This window comes from Glycine max, chromosome 16 (genome assembly GCF_000004515.6).
Source record: "Glycine max cultivar Williams 82 chromosome 16, Glycine_max_v4.0, whole genome shotgun sequence".
Lineage (NCBI taxonomy): Eukaryota > Viridiplantae > Streptophyta > Magnoliopsida > Fabales > Fabaceae > Glycine > Glycine max.
Window position 1 is genome coordinate 7,900,134 of NC_038252.2, and position 27,623 is coordinate 7,927,756.

The 27,623-nt window shown below is 35.0% G+C and overlaps 2 protein-coding genes across 2 annotated transcripts; one reads left to right on the forward strand and one right to left on the reverse strand.

Annotated features, from left to right (window-relative positions):
• The first annotated feature begins 85 nt into the window (after window positions 1-85).
• Window positions 86-13,943, forward strand: LOC100818676 (golgin candidate 1). Its single transcript, XM_003548545.4, has 21 exons — window positions 86-353; window positions 1,006-1,086; window positions 1,482-1,531; window positions 1,600-2,208; window positions 2,301-2,363; window positions 2,445-2,522; window positions 2,631-2,834; window positions 3,551-3,607; window positions 8,637-8,711; window positions 8,791-8,862; window positions 10,027-10,089; window positions 10,199-10,297; window positions 10,821-10,898; window positions 11,017-11,085; window positions 12,111-12,158; window positions 12,233-12,328; window positions 12,409-12,485; window positions 12,898-12,943; window positions 13,028-13,126; window positions 13,229-13,273; window positions 13,467-13,943. The coding sequence occupies exons 1-21, from the start codon at window positions 326-328 to the stop codon at window positions 13,536-13,538; spliced, it is 2,109 nt and encodes a 702-aa protein (XP_003548593.1). The 5' UTR covers window positions 86-325; the 3' UTR covers window positions 13,539-13,943.
• Window positions 13,944-25,013: 11,070 nt separating this feature from the next.
• Window positions 25,014-27,009, reverse strand: LOC100305721 (uncharacterized). Its single transcript, NM_001248842.2, is given in 3 exon segments — window positions 25,014-25,498; window positions 26,345-26,572; window positions 26,954-27,009. Coding segments are annotated over 2 exon segments (435 nt in total). The 5' UTR covers window positions 26,528-26,572; window positions 26,954-27,009; the 3' UTR covers window positions 25,014-25,246.
• Window positions 27,010-27,623: the final 614 nt, after the last annotated feature.

The window sequence follows — 27,623 nt, forward strand, 5'->3', positions numbered from 1 at the left end:
TATGGCACATTCTTACTTGATTGTAATAATAACTAAAAAGTAAAAACACCCCATTTTACTTTTTTTTATAATAAAAGAAAATTGCGTAACGTAAGAGGGGTGCAGTTTTTTTGGAGGGGTGGTGATCAGGTGGTTGAAGACAGGAGTGGCGAATTAGAATCAGAGAGAAAGAAGCGGTTTTTATATTTCTCGCGCGATTCGTTTCAGGCAAGTGCAGTGCAGAGTCGAAACGACGTCGTTCATTGTGCGATGAAAGTAGCTCAACAAGTGTTGAATCTCTGAACTCTTTGGGATTCGAATCTTGAGTCGTTGATCGTTTCCGGCAATGGATTCGTGGCTCAAAGCCGCTGAAGGTAACGGATCTCGCTCCCTTAGATTCGTATCCTAAAATCCTCCAATTTCGTTTTTTGATTCCATCAATCTTACCGAGCTCGTAGTTTTAGTTGATGTTGCGTCTTGTTGTTTTTAATAATCGCAATGTTTTGTTGATCACCGAATCTTTGATGGATGGTTAATGCTGATGTGTTGATGTGCTCATGCGTTAAATTGTGTTCATCAAATGGTTTTGCCAAATACTTTTGATATTATTTTTGGTGAAGGACTGTGATGCTTATAATGTATTGGAAATTAACAAATTAGGGAATGGACTGGTGAGTGTTAAGTGTTAATGTTTTTTATCGATAAATGTTAATTGTTAGTTTGTTAGTTTTTTTGTTAGTAGGAGTGATTGAACCCTGCGACCTTTTCCTCCTTCCCCTCCTTCTTAACCACCCGACCAACCAACCTTATATCTTCTGTGTTAAGTGCTAATGGTTTCATCAATGTAATACACTAACTAAGACTTGTAATTCAGTGAAGGACTGCATTGCCTATTAGGAGTATTGCGTCATTTTTATTGTTTAGGTGACGTGGGTGATGGTGACTGGTGAGAGGGAGTTACATCGCTTGAGATGCATTTTGACTTAACTCTGACGTATAGCCTTTTTTTTGGCTTTGGTTGATCAGGTTTATTTGAAGTTGTAGATCGACGAGCGAAGGCTGTTGCCAGTGACTTATCAGAGGAGCAGGGTGATTCTAAGTCTCCAGGTTTATATTTTAGTTCTTTTCGTTCACCACCTAGTTAGCCATCAATACATGCTGAAAATTAGACTTGGGTTATTGCTGCAGAGTTGTGCTGCCAATTTTAACCTGAATTTCCGTTTCTTATTCTCTTTCTCACAATCTTTTGCTTGGTATAAACAAACCATTTTGGTTTAAAACATTAAATGTGTTTGGTTCAGCTTATTTTGAAGAAATAATTGCTTACTTTTCATTGCCTATTTTTGTTAGCTTCCCTGGAGAGCTTTTGAAAAATAAGGAATAATTTCCCAATATTTTCATTGCCGAAAACAAATGAACCAGGAATTATGTCTTTTGGATACATATTCTCCAATATCAGAAATGCTAACAAATTGTTTTATTGTTTCCTTTTTAATAAATAGCATCAAATGGGCAAGGATCTCAGGGCAAGAGGACAAAATCAAAACCAAAGGTATTTCCACTGCATTACTATCCAACATCCACAAATAATATTCACATTTGTCTTTTGAGATTGTGCAGGCTCAAAAGGCACTATCCGACTCACCAACTATAATTAGTGATACTACTCACGAGAAAAGTGGATCTCCATCAGCACCTGTGGACATAGCAACTTCAATAGACAAAGTTGATCCTGAAATTGATGTGAGCGCTTCCACGTCTACAAACCAACCAAAGGAGCCACAACCTAGCGATGCAACATCACCCTTGTTAGGCTCTTCATTATCAAAAATTCTAGGCGATGATGTTGGTAAACATGACACAGATGATGCGGAAGCATTAGTAAATGATGCTGATATTGGAGTTGCCACAATTGCTGGTAATGGTGATCCTGTCCAAGAGAGTGCTTCAGACATTTGTGAGATGGATCCTCCTCCAGCTCCCAAAGGAATTGAGGGCTCCAGTGATGAACCCACTAGTACTGGCCAAATTATCAAATCTAGAGATTTAGATGCCAGTAAAAATGTGGATATAGAGAAATCTGATTCTGTGGCTTCTGACACAGCTCCTAATAATGATCCTATACTCAAAGATTCTGATGTAAAAGTTGAATCTGTTGTGGACGAGAAAAGCCAAGAGGATCACAAAGCTGACATCTCCCCCGAAAAAGTACAGGATCAACTTGATGAGGTAATACTTATAATGGAGAAGTTTAGACATTCTTACTTATGCACATCTTTATTAAAAGATTCTTCTGACTAATTTTTTTAGTTGGTACATAGGCTCAAGGATTGCTTAAAACAACAAAATCTACTGGTCAGTCTAAAGAGGCTAGGTTAGCTCGGGTAAGGGTGTTGCTTAAACCAATAAAATCTTTCTAATTGCTTATTATAGATGCCTGATTATTATTTCCTAATGATGCTCAGGTCTGTGCTGGATTGTCATCCCGTCTTCAAGAATACAAATCTGAAAATGCACAGTTGGAGGAACTTCTCACTTCAGAGGTGAAGCACCATCACTATTTCCTGTTAAAGGAATAAAAAGTCTCATTATATGCTTGAAATGAAAACATATTGACTATCATATCACTTAAATTAATTCTAAATCTACAGAGAGAGCTGAGTAAATCATATGAAGCTAGCATAAAACAGCTACAGAAGGATCTGTCTGAAAGTAAAAGGGAAGTGACAAGAGTTGAATCAAATATGGTTGAGGCTTTGGCAGCAAAAAATGCTGAAATTGAGGCACTTTTAAGTTCTATGGATGCTGTTAAGAGGCAGGCTGCATTGTCAGAAGGAAATCTAGCTTCCCTGCAGGTTCCTCTTTGTTAATTTATTGAAGTGTGTCTCGAAATATTTTATTTCCTCCCGTGCAACTGTTGTTTCCACCTAAACCATATTCTGTTCAATTTGCTTTGATCTGGTGGAAGCTTTTTCTTTAATGAATAATGAACATGTTGAATTTGCTTCAGTGTTGGCATCATACATTTTTATACACAATCTTGGCTAATTGTGACATATTGATTGAAGTTTAAGTAATCCCTGCCCCAAGTTGGTCTATGAATCTTAAGATCTAATTTGTATACTTTTATTGTTCTACCAAGAACTTTTTGGTCTATGAACGACAAGGGTTGCTAGAAATGCATTTTCACCTATCCAACTTTTCCCACTATCCAGAAGAAATCTAACACTACTTTCTTTCAGAACATAATATGGTTTTCTTGCTGCCCGTGTTATAGCTATAAGATTGTCATTGATTTGCGGTTTGTGTTTTTCTCTGTATGTGATGTCTATTAAAATTTACTTGCTTTGCAGAATTGGGGAATATATTTACTCAATAAATCAGTAAAATATTTGGCTATTGTGAACTTGTTGGACTGGGCAACATAGTGATTTACCTTCAGTTTTCTTCATTAATTTCTTTCATTAGTGTAGGATTAATCATTTCACTATAGTTTGTACCTTAAATATATTTTAATGCTAGAGTGTTATTTATAGTTATGGCTTGGGTAACACTATTCATATCTTACCAGGCAAGTATGGAATCAATGATGAGAAATCGAGAACTAAGCGAAACAAGGATGATGCAAGTAAGTAGATTCTGTTATGCATGTAAGATTACTATAATTATACAATGATGAAGTTTTTTTTTAGGTTTAGAGAACAGAGAAAGAGAGAAAAATATTGAGAAATGAAACTGATATTATTGACTCTGAAACTTAGTTACAAAAGAGGTATTTATAGACCTCTACACTTTCAGCCTAAGCACAAAACAGAATAACAAAATTCCGTTATAAGTTATAACAGGATAACAGAATAACAGAATTCTGTTAGTAAACTAACATCCTGATACAAGTGTAGTGCTGTTAGCAAAAGCTAACAGCCCTTGCAAACTATTTTCACAGTTATTTACATATATTCTAATAACCCCCCCCCCCCCCCCCCCAGATTTTTCAGAGGAAAAACTCTTCACATTGAGTTTGTCCCTAAGAATATCAAATCTTGCTGAAGAAAGGGGTTTGGTCAAAACATCAGCCCACTGATCTAAAGCTGGAATATGCAAGACTGAAAGCTGTTTAGCCAGAACCTTTTCCCTCACAAAGAAGACATCAATTTCTATATGTTTCGTGCGACTGTGGAACACTGGATTATGAGCAATGGATACAACACTTTGATTATCACAATAAAGCACAAGAGTATGGAAGGAAACATGTAATTCTGTTAAAAGAGCTTGAATCCAAGTCAATTCAGTAGAGGTTTGAGCCAAGCTACGATATTCAGCTTCAGTACTGAAGTGGAACGCCTATCATCCACATCTGATGCCCAATCAGCATCACAGAAAGCAAAAAGAGCCAAGGTTTCACAATGGGAGCAGACTGAAGAAGTAAACCACGAGACAAGGTACCCTTAAGATATCTCAAGATCCTTTTAACCACTGCCCAATGAGAGTCCAGAGGACTGGCCATATACTGACAAACTTAATTAACAGCAAAACTGATTTCAGGTCTAGTGAGAGTAGCATACTACAGAGCACCTACTACTGATCTGTAGAGTGTTGGGTCATGAAATAGATCAGCACCATGTCTAGACAGTTTACAGTTGGAAACCATGGGAGAGGAAATAGAGTGTGCCTCGACCATTTGAGTTTTGTGAAGTAAATCACGATCATATTAGCTTTGAGTCATTAGTATAGAGTTGTTAGGGTGGTCTATGCAGCTTTTGTGTTCTAGCCTTTTTTTATGGCTTTCTATGTACTTCTGTAGTACCTCTGGTACTATCTTTTATAATATATAATATTTTGGCCGTTCAAAAAAAAGTATAGAGTTGTTAGGAAGATATTTGATCTCCAGTCCCAAAAAATAATCCAAGTGGCCCAGCTGCTTAAGAGAGAAGGCAATGGTTAGTTTGGAAGTTAGCTGCTGAATAAGAGAGACAGAACTTCATGTGATGATGTCATCCACATAAACTAAAAGATACACAGTATGCTTTTGATGTGTGTAGATGAACAAAGAAGAATCACATTTGCTTCCTACAAACCCAAGCTGAAGCAGTGTAGATTTTAACTTGTCAAACCATTGCCTTGGAGCTTGTTTTAAGCCATAGAGAGCCCTATTAAGCTTACAAACCAGGGATTTATCTCCAACCTCAAAGCCTGGAGGCTGAGTCATAAAAACAGATTCTTCAAGCAACCCATTAAGAAAAGCATTGTTGACATCAAGCTTAAATAAATCCCATCCTTGAGAGAGAGCAAGAGTGAGAACAACACGAATTGTAACAAGCCTTACCACAGGAGAAAATGTCTCATGAAAGTCAAAACCATGAACCTGATGAAAACCCTTGGCAACTAAACCTGGTCTTGAACTTGTTAATAGAACCATCAACATTTTCTTTTACTCTGAAAACCCATTTGCACCCAATAGCTTGTCTATTAGCAGGTAAGGGAATTAAATCCCAAGTTCTGTTTTTCAGTAAAGCATTATACTCCTCTTGCATAGTTGCAAACCATTCTAGATTTTCCAGGGCCTGTTTGACATTTTTAGGTTATGAATGAGTAAGGAACAGTGAAGAATGCAGTCTAGGATTATGAATTCCAGACTTGGATCTAGTTTGCATGGGATGAGTATTAGTAGGAACTGAAGTTGGAGCAGGTATAGATTCACTGTGAGACCCTATATTGGATGACTGAGGATGTGCTGAAGTAGACTTAGATGAGGGTTGATTTGAGGCAGAATAAAAGCCAGGAGGAATAGAGGGAGGAGAAGGTGAGTGAGAGGAAGGCAGTTGGGAAAGAGGTGTAGGAGCTACAAATGGAGGAGACAGGTCAAGGTTAAGACTGAAATAGGAGTTAGTGTTTTGTACTGGGTTAGAAGATGAGGAAAATAGATCCAAATAAGGAAATCTCAGCTCATTAAACAGAACATCCTTAGAAATATCAATTCTGTCAGTTGAAGACAAACATTTATAGCCTTTATGAAATGAGGGGTACCCCAAAAACACACACACTCCTGAGAAGAAAAATTGAGTTTATGAGTATGATAAGGTCTCAACAAAGGAAAACAAGCACAACCAAAGGTTTTAAGAAAATGGAAGTCAGGATCTTTGTTGAAAAGAGTGACAAAGGGAATAGCAAAGTTGAGAGATGCAGTAGGCAGTCTATTAATTAGGTAGACAGCAGTAGTAAAGGCATAGTCCCAAAATTGTAGAGGTAAAGCTGCATGATGTAACAAAGTGAGACCTAGATCAACTATGTGCCTATGTTTTCTCTCAACCACACCATTCTGATGATGGGTGTGATAACAAATTAATCTGTGAGAAATACCATAGGAGGTTAGGAGAGCAGAAAAGGGTCAATACTCACCCCCCCAATCAGATTGAACACTTTTAATTTTGGTGTTAAGTTGCAGTTTAACTTAGGATTTGAAATCTTGAAAAACAAATGTAGTTTCAGCTTTGGTTTTAATTGGAAAGATCCAAGTGTACCTGGAAAAAGCATCAATAAAGGATGCATAGTACTTGAAGCCAGAATAGGAAGTTAAATGAGATGGCCCCCATAAATCTGTAAAGATATGTTCTAGAGGAGAGTAAACAAAAGTAGAAGAATGAGATGACAGCCTGTGAGATTTTCCCATGAAACAAGAAGCAGAAAAATCTGAAAATATTTTATTAGATGGTGAAATATTACACTGGTTGAGGACTAACTTCAGTACATGACTATTTGGATGGCCTAACCTAGCATGCCATAGACTAATAGTACTAGGAGTTGAAATAATAGAGCTAGAAGCTATAACAGAATTTTTAGTAACAGTAGGAGATGTGATTGAAGTAGAAATGGAAGTTGACAGCAGCTGAGGAGAGTGATCTTGAAATCTGATGTTATGGAATGAATAGAGACCATCAACACCAACAACACCCTGAAGGAGAACTTTATTGGTCGCCTGTGATTTAACAAGACATTAGTGAGGATGAAACTCAAAGAAAACAGAGTTATCTTTAGCAAATTGACTCACACTTAACAAATTTTTTGAAATCGAAGGAACATGTAATAGCTTATTAAGTTTGAAAGTGATATGAGAGTCATTAGGCAACAAAAGATGAGGAACCAACACTAGAAATACTCAAGCCTTCACCATTTCCTATAAAGATTTGGTCAGGTCCATCAAAGTGTGCAAACTGTTTGATATGATGTGATTCACCAATCACATGGAAGCTAGCTCCAGAATCTGGAATCCAGGTTGAACTACCTTGACCATTGCCATGAGAGGCCGAGTTTGTAAGCATAGCACTAGGTTGATTGGTTGGCTGAGCAACAAGTTTGGGATTAGGATTAACCGAAGTGTTTGAGGATCTAATTGAACCAAATGAATAAGGAATAGGTTGAAGTGTAGTTGGATCAAAAAAGGTAAGTGACTCGTGAGGCTGAAAGTTCATGTCAACTCGAAAATGACATACATTAGCAGTATGTCCTTATTTGAGACACATTTGGCACTGGAAGTTACCCCTGCCGGGACCACCGCGACCACCACCACAATCAGAAGAAGCACCAAGATTTATATGAACTTGAATGCAAATAACCTTGAGTATAATTCAAGGATGGAGAAGTGAGCAATTGAGTGTCTTTGTTGTAACGAACAAGACAAGTCTCGTGACCGTAAAGTAGAGCTTCAATCTCGGCAGTGGATGGAGTTCGTTTCTTGCTTTCGATCACTGATATAACTGACGCATAATCAGAAGGGAGACCTTCCAGAATTGCATCAACGTACTCCTCATGGTGAACCAGAACACCAACACCACAAGCTCATCGACATAGCCTTTAATCTTATGGAGATATTCATCCATTGATCTTCCTTGAAGCGAAACTGCACGCATCGCAGTTCGCAGTTGGCATGCTCTCGATTTGGTGTGAAGATTGAAATGCTCGTGAATCTTCTCCCACACCTGATAGGAGTGATTCGAGCCTAAAACGTGAGAGAACAGACTTTGAAAGAGTGGATTAGAGCCAAACGAGGAGCATTTGGTCCCAAACTTCCCAGGCCTCGTACTCTGGATTGATGCAATCGGCATTTCAATCCTCTTCTATGAGATATCGAGGTGGAACAATCGGATTCACCACAAACCGTTTGGGCGATTTGGTTACTGGTTTGACATGTTGTTGCCAGTGTAGGTAGTTGGAATTGTCTAGCTTCTCAGTGATGGAGGTCGGAAAAGAGTGCGACACAAAACCTTGAGACTCAGAAGCCATGGATGTGGAAGAAGGAACTGGAAAAATCGAAGAGAAGAGCTTTCACGAAAAACTGGCTCTAGATACCATTTTAGGTTTAGAGAACAGAGAAAGAGAGAAAAATATTGAGAAATGAAACTGATATTTGAGTCTGAAACTTAGTTACAAAGTTAGTTACAAAAGAGGTATTTATAGACCTCTAGACCTTCAGCCTAAGCACAAAATGGAATAACAGAATTCTGTTATAACATGATAATAGAATAACAGAATTCTGTTAGTAAACTAACATCCTGATACAAGTGTAGTGCTGTTTGCAAAAGCTAACAGCCCTTGCAAACTGTTTTCACAGTTATTTACATATACTCTAATATGTTTTCGTATTAAAACTGTTGTTCTTGCAGGCTCTAAGAGAGGAGCTAGCATCTGCTGAGCGAAGAGCAGAAGAGGAGCGTGTCGCACATAATGCTACCAAAATGGTCTCTAACTTGAATTATTTATTTCTCAAGTTTGTGTTTTGCATTATATTTTAGTGATTCTGTGATATTGGTAGAACAGGCTGCTATGGAAAGAGAAGTGGAATTGGAGCACAGAGCAGTTGAGTCATCCACTGCACTTGCAAGGATACAGGTAATGTAAGCACTTACTGTGGCTTAACTTTTAAATGGAGTGCAAAACATATTAAAGCACTGTTTTTTGTTTGGTTTTTGCCATATGTCATTAGTTTATATCATGATTGAATTGATATACTAGCTGCATGTCAAGTTGTCTATGCGGCTAAAAAATTCTGTATATGAACTTTGTAATCTAGAGCTTTTTCAGAAAACATGTAATCAGATTCTAAGCACAGGTAGAAATTTACTGTAGAGAATTTTTTTTTAAAAATAACACATGTTTAGAATACTAGTATCCAAGCCTTGCGATGTTTTCAGGCAGCTGTCATTGTCAGTTACTTACGGGATTGCATTTTTGTGATATTTTCAGGCAGCTATCACTGTCAGTTACTTACGGGATTGCATTTTTGCGATATTTTCACACATCTTTTTGTGTTAGCCTATTTACTTAGAGATGAGGTTGGCTGGAGCATTTTTGGGCAGCTATGGGCTGCTTATATTGCTTTTGGCATCCTTGTAGGGACAGAGAAATATTTTTAGAAGGAAGAGGGGAAGTATAAAATAACGAAGATTAAGGCATCCTCAGCAGAAAAAAGAAAGTACTAGAAAGTTAAAAAGTGCAGCAAAGCTGCCCAATCTCTATTTAAGTCTGAAAAGTTTACTTCATTAACACAGCTATTAGAAGAACAACACAAAGTTCATATATACAATTCTATATCCTAATAATCTTCCTGGTATGTGTAAAAGTATGTGTGAATCTTCACTTGCCGGGGTGTCTGGGAATATGAAAGAGTCTTGTATAGTGAATCTTGTGATGATTATAAAATAATTTTCATCAGCAGAAATGTTAAAAGATTTTGGTCACATTAAATTTGAAGAAGTGGGGTCATCCCAGCTTGTTCAATGTTGCTACGCAAGTCTGACTACATTCCCTTAAGATTTTTGGTTAAGTTTGGCATCATATTGTCACCAATGATGTCTTTCGGTCTTGCTATTTAAATTTTTAATAGAGATTTACTTTACCAAAAACAAAAATGTACAATAGTAACAAGTCCACAATGATAAACCTTGTGTTAATAAGGCTGCTTTGGTCCACTCTGTCCAGCTATTTTGCTTGGTGAATTATTATTGGCGTTAGGTTAAATATATAGTTTGATTTGTTAGTTGCTCCTCTTTTCAGAGAGTAGCAGATGAGAGGACAGCAAAAGCCACAGAACTTGAGCAGAAGGTGGCACTTCTCGAGGTACATGAATAACAGTTAACTTTTTCCATTTTGAATGTGAAGGCTGATTAGTGATTACTATTCTGAAAGAAAGATCCACTAAATAGTTTTTGGTAATATCTGTTATCAGGTTGAATGTGCATCTTTAAATCAAGAACTACAAGATATGGAAGCCCGTGTGCGCCGGGAACAAAAAAAGGCACCAGAAGAGGCAAATCAAGTAATTCAGGTATAGACTTGGATTATTGATAAGAGAGTAGGTTGATTTGCAACTACATTAGGTTCCCTTATATTTCACATCTTCTACAAAGTTTATCAATAAGTGTATAGCATATTTAAAGAATCAGTGTCCTTTTTGCTTGATTGCGTAAACCATTTCAAAGCACATTTGATTTTTTGTATAAATATGAATAGAACGCATTTATTTTATGTTTGTCCTGTTCAAAATTAGACCTTCCCCTCTATTTGCTTCTTTTACACAACTGAAACTCTTACTAATTTTATGTTTGTCCTGCTAATTCTTTTGAAATACAAATTAGACTTAAATGTCGGTTTTTTTTCGACCGAAAGAAAATTCAAGAGGGGAAGGAGTGGGGCTTGTGGAAAATTTTTCCATGCTCATAGTTGAACCTGGGAACGGCTAGGCCCATGTCACAAGTTGCCACAGCCATTTCTAGATGACAATTATGATAATATTAGTCATAATTTTTCATCCTTATGGAATTATAACCATGGGAGTTTCATATATTTAGAAGCAGGCATGGCAGGAAGAATTGGAGCGTGCACGTCAAGGTCAGAGGGAAGCTGAAAACAAGCTATCTTCCTTGGAGGCAAGATTGATTTTTTATTTTTATTTTTTCTTATGAAGTTTATTTGAGATAATCGCCTCCTGTCTTGCAGGTCAAGTTGCACATCCCATTATTGATATGTTTGGTTTCACTGTTTCAGGCTGAAATGCAAAAAATGAGAGTTGAAATGGCTGCCATGAAGAGGGATGCTGAGCATTACTCACGTCAGGTAATAATCATAGTGTTTCTGTAAAAAATTTCTCTTGTATAAAATTTAAATTCACAAATTGGATTAAAAATAAATAAAACCTCCTTGTGTCTTAAGTGGGGAGAGCTTAGACTTAATTAATGGGCATACAGTCATTCTCTTACTGCTGCATTACAAGTTAAATTTCAAGTTATGTCCTCATGATTGGACTGCATCACTTTCTGTAGATTTTGTCATATAAATGGTCTTGTTTCTATTTATTTTTTTTTGGGGGGGGAGGGGGGGGGGGGGGGGGGGGGAATAACAGTAAAAAAAGTCTTGGTAAAACCATTTCCAGTTGAGGAATGATCAGTTAATGGTTACTACTTATTAACCATGTAGTCTAAGTGGTTAATTGATAATTGTTTCTAAACTGAATATTTTTTACTATTAAATCCTTTGTAATATTTACCATGCATGAAAATATATTTTGAACATCACCTTTTGGCATTTGATATATTAACTTTGGATGGAAGTATACCTGTGAATTTGAATGGAGTCAGTTCCAGATATAAAGGTGCATATTTTTTTAATGTTATTATGGAATGTTATCCTATTTGTCTAAGCATCTACAGTTTCAGTAGCATAAATGATAAATTACTCTTAGTCATATCCATCATCCAAATCTTCAGAAATATATTTATGGTTGATTACTGGGTGGTCTAGACTCTACACTATTTTACCAAGAAAAAGAATTGCATCGCGTTTGAAAATGGATGTCATGATTGATTTTTTAAAAGGATAAGCATAAGCATCCATGCATCTTCCCAGTCACTTGCCATATATTTAATATCAATCAGATATTACCTTGAGTAATGCTAGCAATACTTTCTTTGACACTCTTTTCCACACACACACTATACTCTCCAGCCTATCATGCTATTCTTGCGTGGGTTGAAATATAAGAAAGTTGAAGTTAATTTAGTACTCTTAACAAGTTTATGCTTTGGTGTTATGATAATTTTGGAATACTGCTTGTTAAAAGCATCATCTTAATGTTGTAACAGGAGCATATGGAGTTAGAGAAACGCTATCGGGAACTGACAGACCTTTTGGTAATTTGTCATGATTAAATTTCATGCAAGTAACTTGTGATATTCAATAAATTTATGTGTTATCTTCATTTCAGTACTACAAACAAACTCAATTAGAAACCATGGTCAGTGAAAAGGCTGCCACAGAGTTTCAATTGGAAAAGGAAATTAAGCGTCTTCAGGAAGCAAAGGTATGTAACTAAGTTCCTGTGGCTGCTTCATTAGTAGTTTGACTTCACCTTGATTTTCAAATAATTGTTATATTGAACAGGCAGAGGCTGAAAGAAGTAGAGTTTCTCGTCGAGCATCATCATCTTGGGAAGACGAGACTGAAATAAAATCCCTTGAGTATGTTTCCTCTTACTGTCTTATAGTATCTATCTTGTTTACCTGTAATGCATTTGATTTGATTAAAACAATCATAAACTTTATCCTTGAATAGTCATATGCCCTGCCACCAGCAACGGAGGTTCCTGCAAACCCATTAAAATGCACTCATCCTTCATGCAACTCTATTTGTTTATCCTCCCTATGTTAAATTATCTCTTGCATTTTCTTATTCTAATCTATTTCTATTCATTTTTTTTATCAGCATTCTAATCTATTCATTACTTCATAAATGGTAAAGTTATAGTTGTGATTTGCTTATGATGACTTTATTAATACTTCTATATACTATGTTCTGTCTCTCCAAAAGGTTGCACCATCTGTTTTCATTTCCTGTTGTAAAGTTTAGAAACTTATAAAGTAAAAATTGCAGGCCTCTTCCTATGCATCACCGTCATTTGGTCGGTGCAAGTATTCAGGTATAACAACCATCATGTTTCATGTCATTTTCATTCTCCAATGTAGCATTATTTTTAACTTTGTATGTGGCATGTCTCATGCAGTTGCAAAAAGCAGTGAAACTATTAGATTCAGGGGCTGTCAGGGCCACAAGATTTCTCTGGCGATATCCAACAGCTCGAGTTATTTTATTTTTCTACTTGGTGAGATCAGTTCATTACATGTTTAAAATGTCAATTTAGCTGAGATGAAATACCATTAAAGGATTTGAAATTTTACTTACCAACCTTGAGAAATTGCAACAGGTTTTTGTACATCTCTTCTTGATGTATCTCTTGCATCGCCTTCAGGTAAAGATCTGATTGCAATATAGAATATATGACAATTACTGATACATGCAGCCATGTTAAACTGATACCTTTGAATAGCTTATCACTGTAAAATCTTGTGGTACCGACATCTTTAATATAATTTTGTAGCTGATCTATAAAAAAAAACAGTAAAATCTTGTGGATTCTGAATTATTTTTTATCTTCTATGCAGGCACAAGCTGACACATTGGCTGCTAGAGAAGTTGCAGAATCTATGGGACTTTCTAACCAGAATTTACCGTGACTTATCAAAAATATTCCATCTAGGGCATGTGTCAGGTGTTAATAATATCTTCCTGGCTACATATATTTTCAAGTGTACATTTCCAATGCCACTGCTTAGGGTGGCTTGATAATGGTCCAGCAAATGACTCGAGCATTGCAAACCAAAAGAGGAACTTACGTACAGGCATCTTATGTCTCAAGTTGATCTTTTGAGAAACTGCTGCAAGATGGAGTTGGGAAGATTGGAATTTGCTTTAGCCAATGATTAATGAATGGGTGGCAGCTTCTGTTTCTTGTGTAGACTGTTCTGAAAATTGAATTGGTTGATTATATGTTTATTCGTTTTTTCTTCTCTGAAAATGTATTTCGAGTGGAACGATGTAGATAACAATATATTTTGTGATATCCTTTTTCTTCGTTCCAAGGGCAATTGCCAAAACTAAAGAATACACAGCGCTTGAATGAAGAAAAGTTAGGTACTAAATAACTTGTGAACCTTACGAGTTACGAGTTTTCTCTTTATTAGATATAAATTATAAGACATAAATGGGAATACCATAATGGCAAATATAACAAAGCTTTGGTTTTGATGTTTCCTATAATAATACATGTTAATTCGGTTCTTCTGTATAATTCCTAAAGTTATGTTTATATTGATAGAAAAAGATGAGATGAAATAAAATGAGTAGAAATGTAAAATAGCATAATAAAATATATATTTTTCCATTATGTGAATATATTACAATGAAATATAATAAAATTTTTCTTTCATCTCATTTATCATAAATAAAATAAAGGTTAAAATATGTTTTTTGTCCTCATCAATATGAAAATAGTTGGAATTCGTCTGCAAAATTTTCAGTACATTTTGTTCTCACAAAATTGGAATATGTTATTTTTTCAGCTCAAAATAAGGTTTGGACATCCAAGCTTACGTGTGATCTTTACATTGGTTGTATGCTCACTCAATGCAAAACATATTACATTTTACATCGGTTATATGCATAAATGATGTTAAAAAAATCACATTTACATCGATTATATATATAATCGGTGTAAAAAATTTATCATCGTAGGTTCAGATTTATCCAAACCTACGTCTGAGCAAAAATCAATATATTTCAATATGTATTGAAAATTTTGCAAGAATGAATTTCAAACATTTTCATATTTATGAGAATGAAAAACATATTTTAGTCTAAAATAAATCATCCTTTGCCTAGTAATTTTGTTAATACAACAACAAAAAATTAATTTTAAAATTAATCTTAAAGATGACCATTTTTGTTAACAAAAAGGATAATTATTTTAGGCTTAAATATATTTTTCATATATGAGATATACCCGTTTTTTTAAATTGTTACTTATTCAATATTTTATTTTATTTTTCTTGCATGACGTTTTCAATTTTTTGGCTTAAGTGTTTGTTTGTTGTTAGTGTCGGCTTAATCAACAATAACTTTAAATTTAAGATAGGGGTTGAAGAATGTGATGGACTTGAACACATGAAATTTGAATCTCTCAATAGCAATAAGAATGTGATGGTTAGAGTAGTTTAGGGTTCCGTCGCAGGCAAGGGGATAGAAAAGACGCGTCGCTGGAATCAACAATGGAGTCAACTGTGGAATTGGCATTGGAGGTGGAATTAGCAATTTGATGTTTGGTTATCTTGATGACGACTTCTGTAACATCCCAATTTTTCGTAAATAAATTTAAAAAGCTTTTTAGTAAAAAAATAAATAAATAAATAAATATAGAGCAAATAATAGGCTGAGTACCCTAGGTATAAATAGTTATGTTAAGTCAGCTGTCTCCTTTTGGCCTCATTTTCGTTTTTCCCCTTCTCCTCTCAAAATCCTTTCTTTTTTCCGCAGCCCACCAAACCAGTCTCAGAAAAATGACGATCTCGAACCCGTTCACCGTTGGATCGTCGTTAAATTTGAGTATCATGTTCGCAACACAAATCCGAGCATTCTCACCGTTGGGAATTTCGATATCGTGTCTGAACTGAGAGAAACACCCTTCGCATTGTAGTCTTTTTCTTTCCCGCAGAAACCCAAAACTATCTCGGTAAAACTACGATCCCGGTTTCGTTAGCCGTTGGATTTTCATGAAATTTGGATATGTTGTTCGAAATTTAATTCCGCACGCTTCCACCATTGGGATTTGCGAGATAATATTCGTGGAGGGATAAAAAGGAATCGTATGAAGACATTACAAGTGGAGGTTTCAATCTCTTCTCTGTCTCTCTGACGTTTGGGAATTCTATCGGAGCAGTCGGATGAATAATTGAAAGAATTTCCGGGAACCGCTAGAGATGTTGCTATCGCTGGCTGAAGACACGTGAGCCCGCTTAGAGGTAAGGGATGAGTTATTCACAGTTGGGGATTAGTGAGAACATGTGTAGGGATCCTTAGAGGATTAAATTGGGGTTTTATTTTGGGATGTTTGTTAAATTGCAATTTTTCCTTTATGATTATAAATAAAATATTGATGTCCTAATGAAAATTGCTTGATAAATTGTGTTCTTGATATTTGTATATTTCGACCTATGATTTTGATATAATTGTGTAATATTATTTGAGGGGTTTTAGTCCTCATGTTGTGATAGTCTTTTATATAAATTGTTATATTGAGGATATGAAATGATGATTCAAATTGTGAGTATGTGATGAATTGTAGAATAACATGTTGCTTTGAGATTATAATATTGTTATTGAGATTGAGTATAAGTGTAAAGTTGAACATGTGTTAATTTGTGAGATACGTGTAAACATGTGATGGTGGATTGTGACACTATGAGATGTGAAATTGTGAATGAGTTCTAGTTGTGGATAAGTGTGTAGTTAACACTTGATGTGAAATCACTTGTGTTGTAAGCTATGAAATGTACAATAACCCGACCAGCGTTATCTTGAGAAAAACGTTGATGCGCAGTGTTAAAGAGAAAATGTAGGTTTCCTATTTAGGAACCAGTGTTAAATCGTAGCACAATTGTGTTGAACGTGTTTAAAACACGAGTGTAAGGTCGTGGGTATTGTATAATTCATGAGCAGTGTCTGCATGCAAAAAAATTATTTTAGGGGTTGGACCTGAATCAGGAGGGAGAGGCCCTGACGGACTCTTCGGAGTGTAGGCCTTGGGGGTCACCGGGTTTGAGTGCTCCTTTAAGCCTATGCTGATCTCATATGGTTGTAACATTCTCGCAAAACATCGTGACCCTGGCTGGTCTCCCTATGATCTTACTTAGTGAGAGTGACCTGACAAATCCATTGTGTGATGTGTCTTGTTATGTACTCCTAAGCACCCCAGGGTGGTTTTTCACTGACATGGTACCACATTGCATATAGGATTGAGTCTTAGCATAACTATTGCATATGCTTGCTAATTGATGTGTTATTATATCTTGATCGAAGTGTGTGATTCTTGTGTAATGTGATTGATAATTGAAAAGTGAATTTTGAATGACGAAGTGGTGAAGTTACGTGAGCTATGTTTAAGCAAGCGGTATCTCATTTATATAATATGTATATTTAATTGTCTTGTTTCTCTATTAGCTATGAATGTGATAACTCACTCCCTGTGTGTTGTTGTGTTTGGATCCTGTGATGATCTTGAACTTGTGTTCGGGGGAGCAGATGAATAGGTGGATGACTATGCAGAACCTCATGCTAGAGGACACGGGAACACAACGCTCTGATAGGATGTGACATTAGGATATAGGTTCTATATTAATTGTATGAAGCTTAGACGACCTTGTTGAGTCGAGAATACTTTATTATTTATTTGGACAAGTTTGAATATGATGTAGAAGAAAATGAATGTGAGCCTTTTTCTCCTTTGAAAGACTTGTTTAAAAAAAATGTTTTAAAAATAATTTTAATTAATATTTGAATTTTTTTATTCCTTATTAGTATATATGTGAGGGGTAGAGGGTGTCACAACTTCGGTGACGGCGGGAGGCAGCAACGAGAGGGGAGGGTCCTACGACAAAGGAGCGAGGTCTCCATCGATTTTGAAGACGAAGGAGTTGATTTATAATGTAGCATTTTTGGAATGGGTGAAGAGGTTGGTAATGGCTTTGACGATGAAGATTAGGACGAAGAAGACTAGGAGAAGCAGAGTATGCTAATGAGTTTGATGATGTTTTGGGTTATGGGTTTTTGTTGCTACTACCGCTGGAGTTTGAGTTGGTTTTGGAGTCTATCAAGCCGACTCTAAAGGCGTGTTTTTTTTTTACTACATACATAGAAATTAAAAAGGATGATGTGTTAGTGATAATGTGACACTTCATTTGTCACGAATCATTTAACAAACAAGATATTAATGGCAAGTACCAAAGCCAAAAAATTGAAAACATCAAGTAGGAAAAAAATATTAAATAAGTAACAATTTAAAAAAGGAGTATATTTGAGGTATAAAAACATATTTGAGTCATTATTTTATATAATATTATATGCAAACAAAGTATGTTTTATTATTAGGCTAGAATACACAAATGGTCCCTTAACTTATTTTTTATTTTAAATTGGTCCCCTAACTTTTAAAAATTCTAAAATGGTCATCTTATTTAATTCATGACAAGTTAATCCTGTTGGGAATTTGTTCATTTTCAATTTTTGGGTATGATTTTAAATCTTTTTTTTTATTGATTCAAGACATAAAATTTGTTTTATTAAACTCATTTGCATCAAAACTATGAAAATCAACTAAAATTCAAACTAAAAGAAGACATAAACATGGTGAGAAATGTATGAACACTGAGTCTTATGAGCAACCAAAAACTAAAAAATCTAATGTCACATTCTTTTTTTATTACTCACGAAACTCATTTTTCATACAATGTTCACTATGTTTATAACATTTTTTGTTTCAAACATTAGTTTATGCCTTTAATTTTCATGTAAGTGAATTTAATGGAACACGTTTCACGTCTTGAATCAATAAAAAAATTAAAATTATGTTTAAAAATGGAAAATGAATAATTTTTCAAAGGGACTAATTTGTCATGAATTAAATAAGACCATTTTAGAACTTTTAAAAGTTAGAAGACCAATTTAAAACCAAAAAATAAATTAAGAGACTATTTATATATTTTAGCCTTATTAATAGAAGGCCTATTTAATTTATTATTAAAAGGATGATTCATTGTTGTTTACCCCAACCCTAGTTAATGCATACAATGCAGACTATACAAATAATCATAAATGGATTTATTTTTCTTTTTCTTTATTTCATGCGTAATTCTATTTTGGTTTAATTATAAATTTTATCATTCTAAGTTTTTAATTTTTTTGCATTTTACAATCACTAATGAAAAATGAGATTTTAACTTTTGATATCAATTGTAATTATAAGCACATAGAAAGTGACTTTTGAAATGTATTATAAAAGTGATATTTTACATCACATTGTTACATGCTAAAATGCATAAAAATTAAAAATTTGAATGATAAAATTTGTGAAATATTTAAAGTTGAAAAGTTAAAATTCTGAAAAAATATCTTAAGTTATAAAATTGTAAAATTATGAAAGTTGAATGATAAAATTTATAAAAAAAAAAAACTTAAATAATAAAATTCATAAAATAATAAAAATTTGATAGTAAAATTTGTAATTAAGTTTTTATTTTTTCATGCAAAGTTCTTTGTACACTGACTTATATACCCGCAATATAATCCTAGGTGATACTGGCGGTGGCTAGGGTGCACAAGTGAGTTGATATCATCTTCCTGATAATGAGACCTAGATTTTTCTCTCCCTCTCCCTTCCCGACGGCGGACCAAATCATGCTGGCAGCCTTCATTCCCCCGTTGTTTGCCTTCATCGTCGTACTGGCTTCGTTTGAAACAAATCTATTCAACCGATGTAAGCGGCGGTGGTCATCGTCACAGTTGTTTCTGTTGTCGGGGAGCCAGACGGAGGTTTTGGTGGGAGGTGGGAGGTGGGAGCACCAGGCAGTGTAGTTGCGGAGAGGAGTTTGGTGCAGAAGGAGCGGAGGATGGAGGGGTCGACGGCGTCGGGGTGGCGATGGCATGCCGTCGATGTCGGGCTCGACCTTGATGAGAGAGTTGTGTTTTTTTTTTTTTGTTTCTTGATCGGTTTTTGGTTTCTAGATCTGAGAAAAAGAGGGAGAGCCGTTGTCGTTGCCATCGCCGCTACGGTGGGTTCACGGTGTGGGTTGTTGGTGGATTTCCTGATACTTCACGGTGGTTTCGTCATTGTCTTCGCCGTGGTGGTTTCGATGGTGTCATGGCCGTTGGCTCTTGGTGGCAGCGACGCCCATTTTAGTGGTGGATTAGACTTGGGAGAGATGAGGACAGAGGGACAAAGTGGCAAAAATGAAGGGAAAAATGAAAAAATCTTAGCCTTTAATTAAAAAAATAATATATCCAATGATTTAAAAAAACTTTGCATGGTGTTAGGGATGCAACATTTGGTGAGACCTATTTAAGATTTGGCTTGACTTATTTAGTGTATAAAGTATGATTGTTAAACTCGCGATTTTACGAAGAATCATAAAGGTTTCATAAAATAGTATCGAATCGAAAATTTGTAAGAGTTTATTTAAATAAAAAATATATATTAATATTTTTTTATATAAAATTATAAGTAAATATTTCAATCCTAAAATAAATAAAAATAATAAACTTTAACAATAATTCAATAAATCAATTAAAAGCAATAAACTTTAACAATATTCTTGCATCTTACAGCTTTGTTTTGTTGATTGATAAAGCTAAGGGAAATAGTATTGATAGAGCTTATTTTATTGCTCAAAAACTAATTAAAAACAGTAAAAATCAAACACTAAATTGTAAACATTCTACTACTGCTCTAAGAAGAGCTTAACAATATATAAAGTAGTCAAACACACATTCAATAATTGATCTATAAAGGGATAGAGAGTAATTCCTAATTTTCTTCTCCCATCCTCTTGGAAATTAGCAAGGCAACATGCTTTTATCCTCCTAATGGATTCCCTTTCTAAAGACAACTTTCCAAGTTTGTAAGAACAATTAAATTGTAGGATTTTTGGGAAATTTTAGAATTTGAGTTAGCAACTATTAACTAAGATCCTATCATTTAAATAAAAGATACTACATCATGCTCAATGATCCAAAGTATCTTAACAAATGGGTAAAGTCTCATTCAGAATCTTACACAGCAGCTTAATCATATACCCCAAACTGCTTTCTTCTCGTAGCTCCCATTTATTTTGCTTTCCAATGGAAAGCTATTAGAACTAATCACAGGCTTTCTTTAGGCAACACTATGCAAACTAACAATACTAAGAAAACCATAGTTAAAGAAATTCATGTAAACAATAACTAATTAGTCACAACTTAACACACATAACAACTATCAATCTCACTCACCCTCGATGAGTTCTATTGCAAGAATGGAAAAAGCTTACGATCCATGAACATGGATGAATTCCTTTCTAGCATTTGGATCTCTGATGATAACAACCAAGTTAACCCACCACTACCCACCCTTGATGAAGCTGCAAAGGGTAAAAGTGTACTAGAAACAGAACCCACTACTCAAAAGGAAACAACAGAACCCACTACCCACCCTTGATGAAGCCAAAATTTCAATTAACAGATAATTTGTCCATGTTCGGGGGACCACCTTAGCGTTGTCAGAATTCAACACTAAGCATCGTTTCAAACTTTCAATTAACAGATACTCCCTTGATTTAGCAACATGACTCAAAACTCAACACTACAATGAAGCTAACAATAACCTTGCCAAAATTTCAATTAATTGATACTCCCTTAATAAACATCGTTTCAAACTTTCAATTAACAGAAATGCTTTGAGAAAGAAAGCACCTTAGCGTCGTGGAGCAAAGCTTGGAGCTAGGTCATGAAATGAGGGCTTTCAACGAGTGAGGGCTTTCAAGTTTCAAACAATGACGAGGACAACCACGACGCGAGTAGCTTAGCAGTCTAGTACGACAACGATGACGACCACCACCACGACGCGAGTAGCTCAACGAGAGTCATTTTCTGGGGTGAGTAGCTTAAACAAGGCAGAGTGAGTGAGTAGACAGAGTCACGAGAGTCATTTTTGGGGGTTGTTGTACGACACCGTTTCGGGTTTTCATAAACCCGTGGACTTGGAGCAAACTCGCGAGTCTACCAAAACTCGTTCGAGTCTATGCAAAATCGGACGAGTCTACTCCGGTTTCGATGTTGCTTCCGATTTAACTCGCCAACCCTTAGTAGAATTGTAAAATTGTATGATTTTACGATTTAAATCGCAAGTTTAACAACCATGCTATAAAGGCCTCAAGCTGTTTAAAAAGATTTTTTAGATAAAAAGGCCAAACCCAAACTATTAAAATAAACTTGTTAAGCTTGACAAGCCAGTCTGTTTAAGTAATAATAACAATAATAATAACTATAACTACTATTATTATTAAATAAAAAACTTTTAAAACAATGATTGTCTATACGATGATTATCTGCACTTTAATTTATTGGTTTAAGGGTGTATATCTTGAATTATACTTTATTTGCTAGCTTTATAGCAATTGACAGATTAATGATGATTATCTATACCATTTTTATGACATTATGAATGACAGGATGAAGTGGTATAAAGTGCTTATTTCACTTGCATGTGAAAAATTTCCAAAAAGAGAGAGACTCAAGTTAAAAGGATAATGCAACCAGATTAATACTTCCAATGAAAAGAATGTTTTGTAAAGACATTTTCAGACAATTTAAATATTTTTGTTTGGCTATATTAGTATAAATCATCTCTAATCCATACATTTTTTAATATTATGCTCTTTTTTTATTTTCTTTTGATATACTTTGTGTTTTAACGACTTTGTGTTTCTTTTTTTTAGTTAATATTTCACTAGGTTTTAAAATAATTAATTCATCAAAGACGTCTTTAAGCAAGCTTTTAAATAAGCTCGTAGGTCAAGCCAGACTTTTATGTAAGTCGAGCCAAGTCATGAAAAAAGCCTATAACAGGTAATGAATCAAGCTCAAAGTCTTGCGTATTCAACTCAATCCCGGTAAAACTTGCCTTGGCTCATTTCCACCCCTTGCTGTCCAAATTATTTCCCTTATGCACCCTAGTTATCGTCGTAGTACATTGGGTTAAGTTTTTTATTCTTTTGCATGAAATGTTACACCCAAAAATATTGATGAACTTTCCAAGTTTGTAAGAACAATTAAATTGTAGGATTTTTGGGAAATTTTAGAATTTGAGTTAGCAACTATTAACTAAGATCCTATCATTTAAATAAAAGATACTACATCATGCTCAATGATCCAAAGTATCTTAACAAATGGGTAAAGTGTCATTCAGAATCTTACACAACAGTTTAATCATATACCCCAAACTGCTTTCTTCTCGTAGCTCCCATTTATTTTGCTTTCCAATGCAAAGCTATTAGAACTAATCACAGGCTTTCTTTAGGCAATACTATGCAAACTAACAATACTAAGAAAACCATAGTTAAAGAAATTCATGTAAACAATAACTAATTAGTCACAACTTAACACATACAACAACTATCAATCTCACTCGCCCTTGATGAGTTCTATTGCAAGAATGGAAAGAGCTTACGATCCATGAACATGGTTTAATTCCTTTCTAGCATTTGGATCTCTGATGATAACAACCAAGTTAACCCACCATTACCCACCCTTGATGAAGTTGCAAAGGGTAAAAGTGTACTAGCAACATAATCCACTACTTAAAAGGCAGCAACAAAACCCACTACCCACCCTTGATGAAGCCAGAATTTCAATTAACAGATAATTTGTCCATGTTCGGGGGACCACCTTAGCGTTGCTAGAATTCAACATTAAGCATCGTTTCAAACTTTCAATTAATAGATACTCCCTTAATTTAGCAACAGAACCCAAAATTCAACACTACAATGAAGCTAACAATAGCCTTGCCAAAATTTCAATTAATTGATACTCCCTTAATAAGCATCGTTTCAAACTTTCAATTAACAAAGATGAATTAACAGAGAAGCTTTGAGAAAGAAAACACCTTAGCGTCGTGGAGCAAAGCTTGGAGCTAGGTCATGAAATGAGGGCTTTCAACGAGTGAGGGCTTTCAAGTTTCAAACAATGACGAAAACCACCACGACGCGAGTAGCTCAACAGTCTAGCACGACAACGATGATGACAACCACCACAACGCGAGTAGCTTAGCGAAAGTCATTTTCTGGGGTGAGTAGCTTGAACAAGGCAGAGTGAGTGAGTAGACAGAGTCGCGAGAGTCATTTTTGGGGGTTGTTGTACAACACCGTTTCAGGTTTTCGTAGACCCGTGGACTTGGAGCAGACTCGCGAGTCTACCAAAACTCGTCCAAGTCTACGCAAAATCGGACGAGTCTACTCCGGTTTCGATGTTGCTTCCGATTTAACTCGCCAACCCTTAGTAGAATCGTAAAATTGTACGATTTTACGAATTAAATCACGAGTTTAACAACCATGCTATAAAGGCCTCAAGCTTTTTAAAAAGCTTTTTTAGATAAAAAGGCCAAACCCAAACTATTAAAAAAACTTGTTAAGCTTGACAAGCCGACCTGTTTAAGTAATAATAATAACTATAACTACTATTATTATTAAATAAAAAAATTTTAAAATAATGATTATCTATACGATGATCATCTGCACTTTAATTTATTGGTTTAATGGTGTATATCTTGAATTATACTTTGTTTGCTAGCTTTATAGCAACTGAGAGATTAACGATGATTATCTATACCATTTTTATGGCATTATGAAGGGTAGGATGAAGTGATATAAAGGGCTTAGAGAGTTTCACTTGCATGTGGAAAATTTCCAAAAAGAGAAAGACTCAGATTAAAAGGATAATGCAACCATATTAATACTTTCAATGAAAAGAATATTTTGTAAAGATATTTTTAGACAATTTAAATATTTTTGTTTGGCTATGTTAGTATAAATCATCTCTAATCCATACATTTTTTTAATACTATGCTCTCTTTTTTATTTTCTTTTGATATACTTTATGTTTTAACGGCTTTGTGTTTCTTTTTTTAGTTATTATTTCACTAGGCTTTAAAATAATTAATTGATCAAAGACGTCTTTAAACAAACTTTTAAATATGCTTGTAGGTCAAGCTAGACTTTTATGTAAGTCGAGCCGAGTCGAGCCTGTGAAAAAAGCCTATGACAGGTAATGAGTCAAGCTCAAACCTTACGTATTCAACTCAATCCGAGCTCAAGCTCAATAAAACTTACCTTGGCTCATTTCCACCCCTTGGTGTCCAAATTATTTCCCTTATGCACCCTAGTTATCGTCATAGTACATTGGGTTAAGTTTTTTATTCTTTTGCATGAAATGTTACACCCAAAAATATTGATGAACTTTAAAATTGCTCTTAAGTCTTATCCATCAACAAAAATTGTTTCTCTCAAGATATTATTAACATAAGCAAGAATTAGAAGTATATTGGATGAACCCAACTGCTCGTGGATCCTGGGAAAGACAACCCATTACATTTGTGAATAAATTATTTCACCCAAGCTACAAAGATGTTATTTTGTAGAATAGCTAGAGACAGCTCGGAGTTCACGAAATTACATGTTCAAGCCCACACTGGTCATGTTTGATTGTTATCTAGTACCGTAAGTGAGCACATGTTTGGCACCAATAATACTACGCAAAACGGTTTTGTCCTCTCATAATGGAAACTAATAAAATACTCAGCTATCTTTTAGTTCACTGTTTCTTCTTCGTTCACTTCATATTCCTCATCATCTTCATCCTCATCCTCATCACCATGTTTACCGATCTGGGAGAATTTGCTTAGCTCATATCTGCCTTCATCCCCATAGGAGTCAAGCCCAAATTTTGTATTACGCTGCTTAACCAAAAGCCAACGCAATAACCGATCTTCCTTGTTTAGGTAATGCAACTCTTTGTTGATTTCCGGTGTAGCCATCATGCTCATTTGCATCAGCAGGCCCTATAGCAATTAAAAATGGAAAATGGAAACACATTATATTACGATTGCATAATTTTTATTCAAACTTAAAAAAAGAATTTTTAAATCCTCCTATTTCACAAGACATGCTCTCAAACTAAGCAAAGTTTGCTGACACTTCACTAGCTGCAAGCAGAAAACCGCAAATTCAATAATCAACAAACATTTTTCAATAGTATGTTCCAATTCACTTTTTTTGTGCCACGTTGGATTGAAAAGTACTGATAGTCATACATTTACATGTCTAATAAATCAACTTCTACAATGCACCACCTCAAACCTAGAGTTATGTGAAACATATCACCAAATCACCAAATCCTTTGACATATCAGTACCACCAAAGCCTTTTTTTTTTTTTTAATTCAACCTACATTACATTAATTTGGTAATTTTATATGCATAGCTCTGTCCATGACTAATACAACCCTGATAGCAAAACACAGTTCAAGCAATGAGATTTTAATTTAAACAGAAAAAAATTGAAAGTATTCACCAAAAAAAGGTGGTGCTTTGATCATGTATTACTGGTGCACTAGTAGCTCAGATTCTGCAATGAGGTTAAATAGAAAGTGGAGAAAATGTCATAGACATAAATGTATAGTATAACACATAAATAAATAAATAAATAACAGGTCAGAATTAATCTTACAAGAAAAAAATAACTATACTATTGGCAAATGAATTCATTAATCTGAAAGTAGAAGTCAATGAAGGATCGGTTGCATTCTTGAAGTGACTTCTAGGCTCAAATCAGGCATTATAAAACAGCATATAAAAAACCTATAATGCATAAACTCTTGTTACAACATTACAAATAATCAATCTCACCTGATAATATCTTCCATCTAGCTTTTTCACACCATAGCCCAACTGAACTCTTCCGAGACTCTTGATATCAATGACAACCCCATTTCTTCTGCACACATGTTTTCCCACCCTTACAACTAAATCCATCACGGCTTCCTTCCTAATATGTGGCTTAAACAGAAACATACAATCGTAAGGAGGCATCTTATTCCTCCTGCTCAGGGGCAGCCAAGTCAGCTAACTATCTATCTGCATCATATAGCAATAAACGAATTTGCTAATACCATCTTTCAATTATATAATCAAACATAACGACAACAAATGCCATTATAATTAGTTTTTTTTTTTTTGATAGGCAAATGAATTATACTTATTGATTACCAACCTTTAGCACGAGATGTGACAAAGATTAAAGGATAAGTTACAAAAACGTAAGAAACAGAGACATCCATGTCATCCCCCAACCAAGCTACTGCTTGATTACCAACCTTTGTTGTTTGCGAAAATGTCACAACCACTCAACCCATCACCGCTAAAACTAATTCATTTTGTGAACTAACCCTAACCCTCTCCAACGCTTTGTCCTAATATAAGGGAAATAAAAGAAGCAATGGAAACGGAAAATCGTACCTTCAACGCCGCCTATGAAATCGAAGCTCCACTTCGATCGACGAAGGCGATGCAGTGAAACTAAGGTAACAGGGAGAGTGAGTATTAAACCTCCAAAGCCCAAACGACCTCGTTTTCTTAAAAAAAATTGTTTTTGATAAACTACATGGGCCAAAGCTTCATTGTAGGCATTTAAATCCTGCACCTCCAACTTGTATCCTGCAGCTCCCATCTTATGTATGTGAACAAAAATAGTTCTTTCACAAAAAACTCTTACTCTTAAATGTTCATTTTAGAAGGTAATTTTTACTTTCTGAAATAGATATTTTAGAATATTTTTAAAGTATTTACTTACATTCTAAAATATAATATGATGATACAAAACTATTTCTGATTAACTGTTTTGGAAGGTATCATGAACTCCCATTTTAGAAGATAATTTTCACTTTCCATAATAACTATTCCCAAATAGAAGAAAGTGTTCTAAAATTATTTCAAAATAACTATTCTAGAAAGTAAAATTACCTTCTGAAATAGAAATAAGTGTTCTAAAACTATTTCACAAAAGCTATTCTAGAAGATAAAAATTACCTTTCAAAATGAGCATTCTAGAATAGGGTGATACAAACTATTTCAGAATAACTATTTTAGAAAATAATTTTTACCTTCTGAAATAAAAATAAGTGTTTCA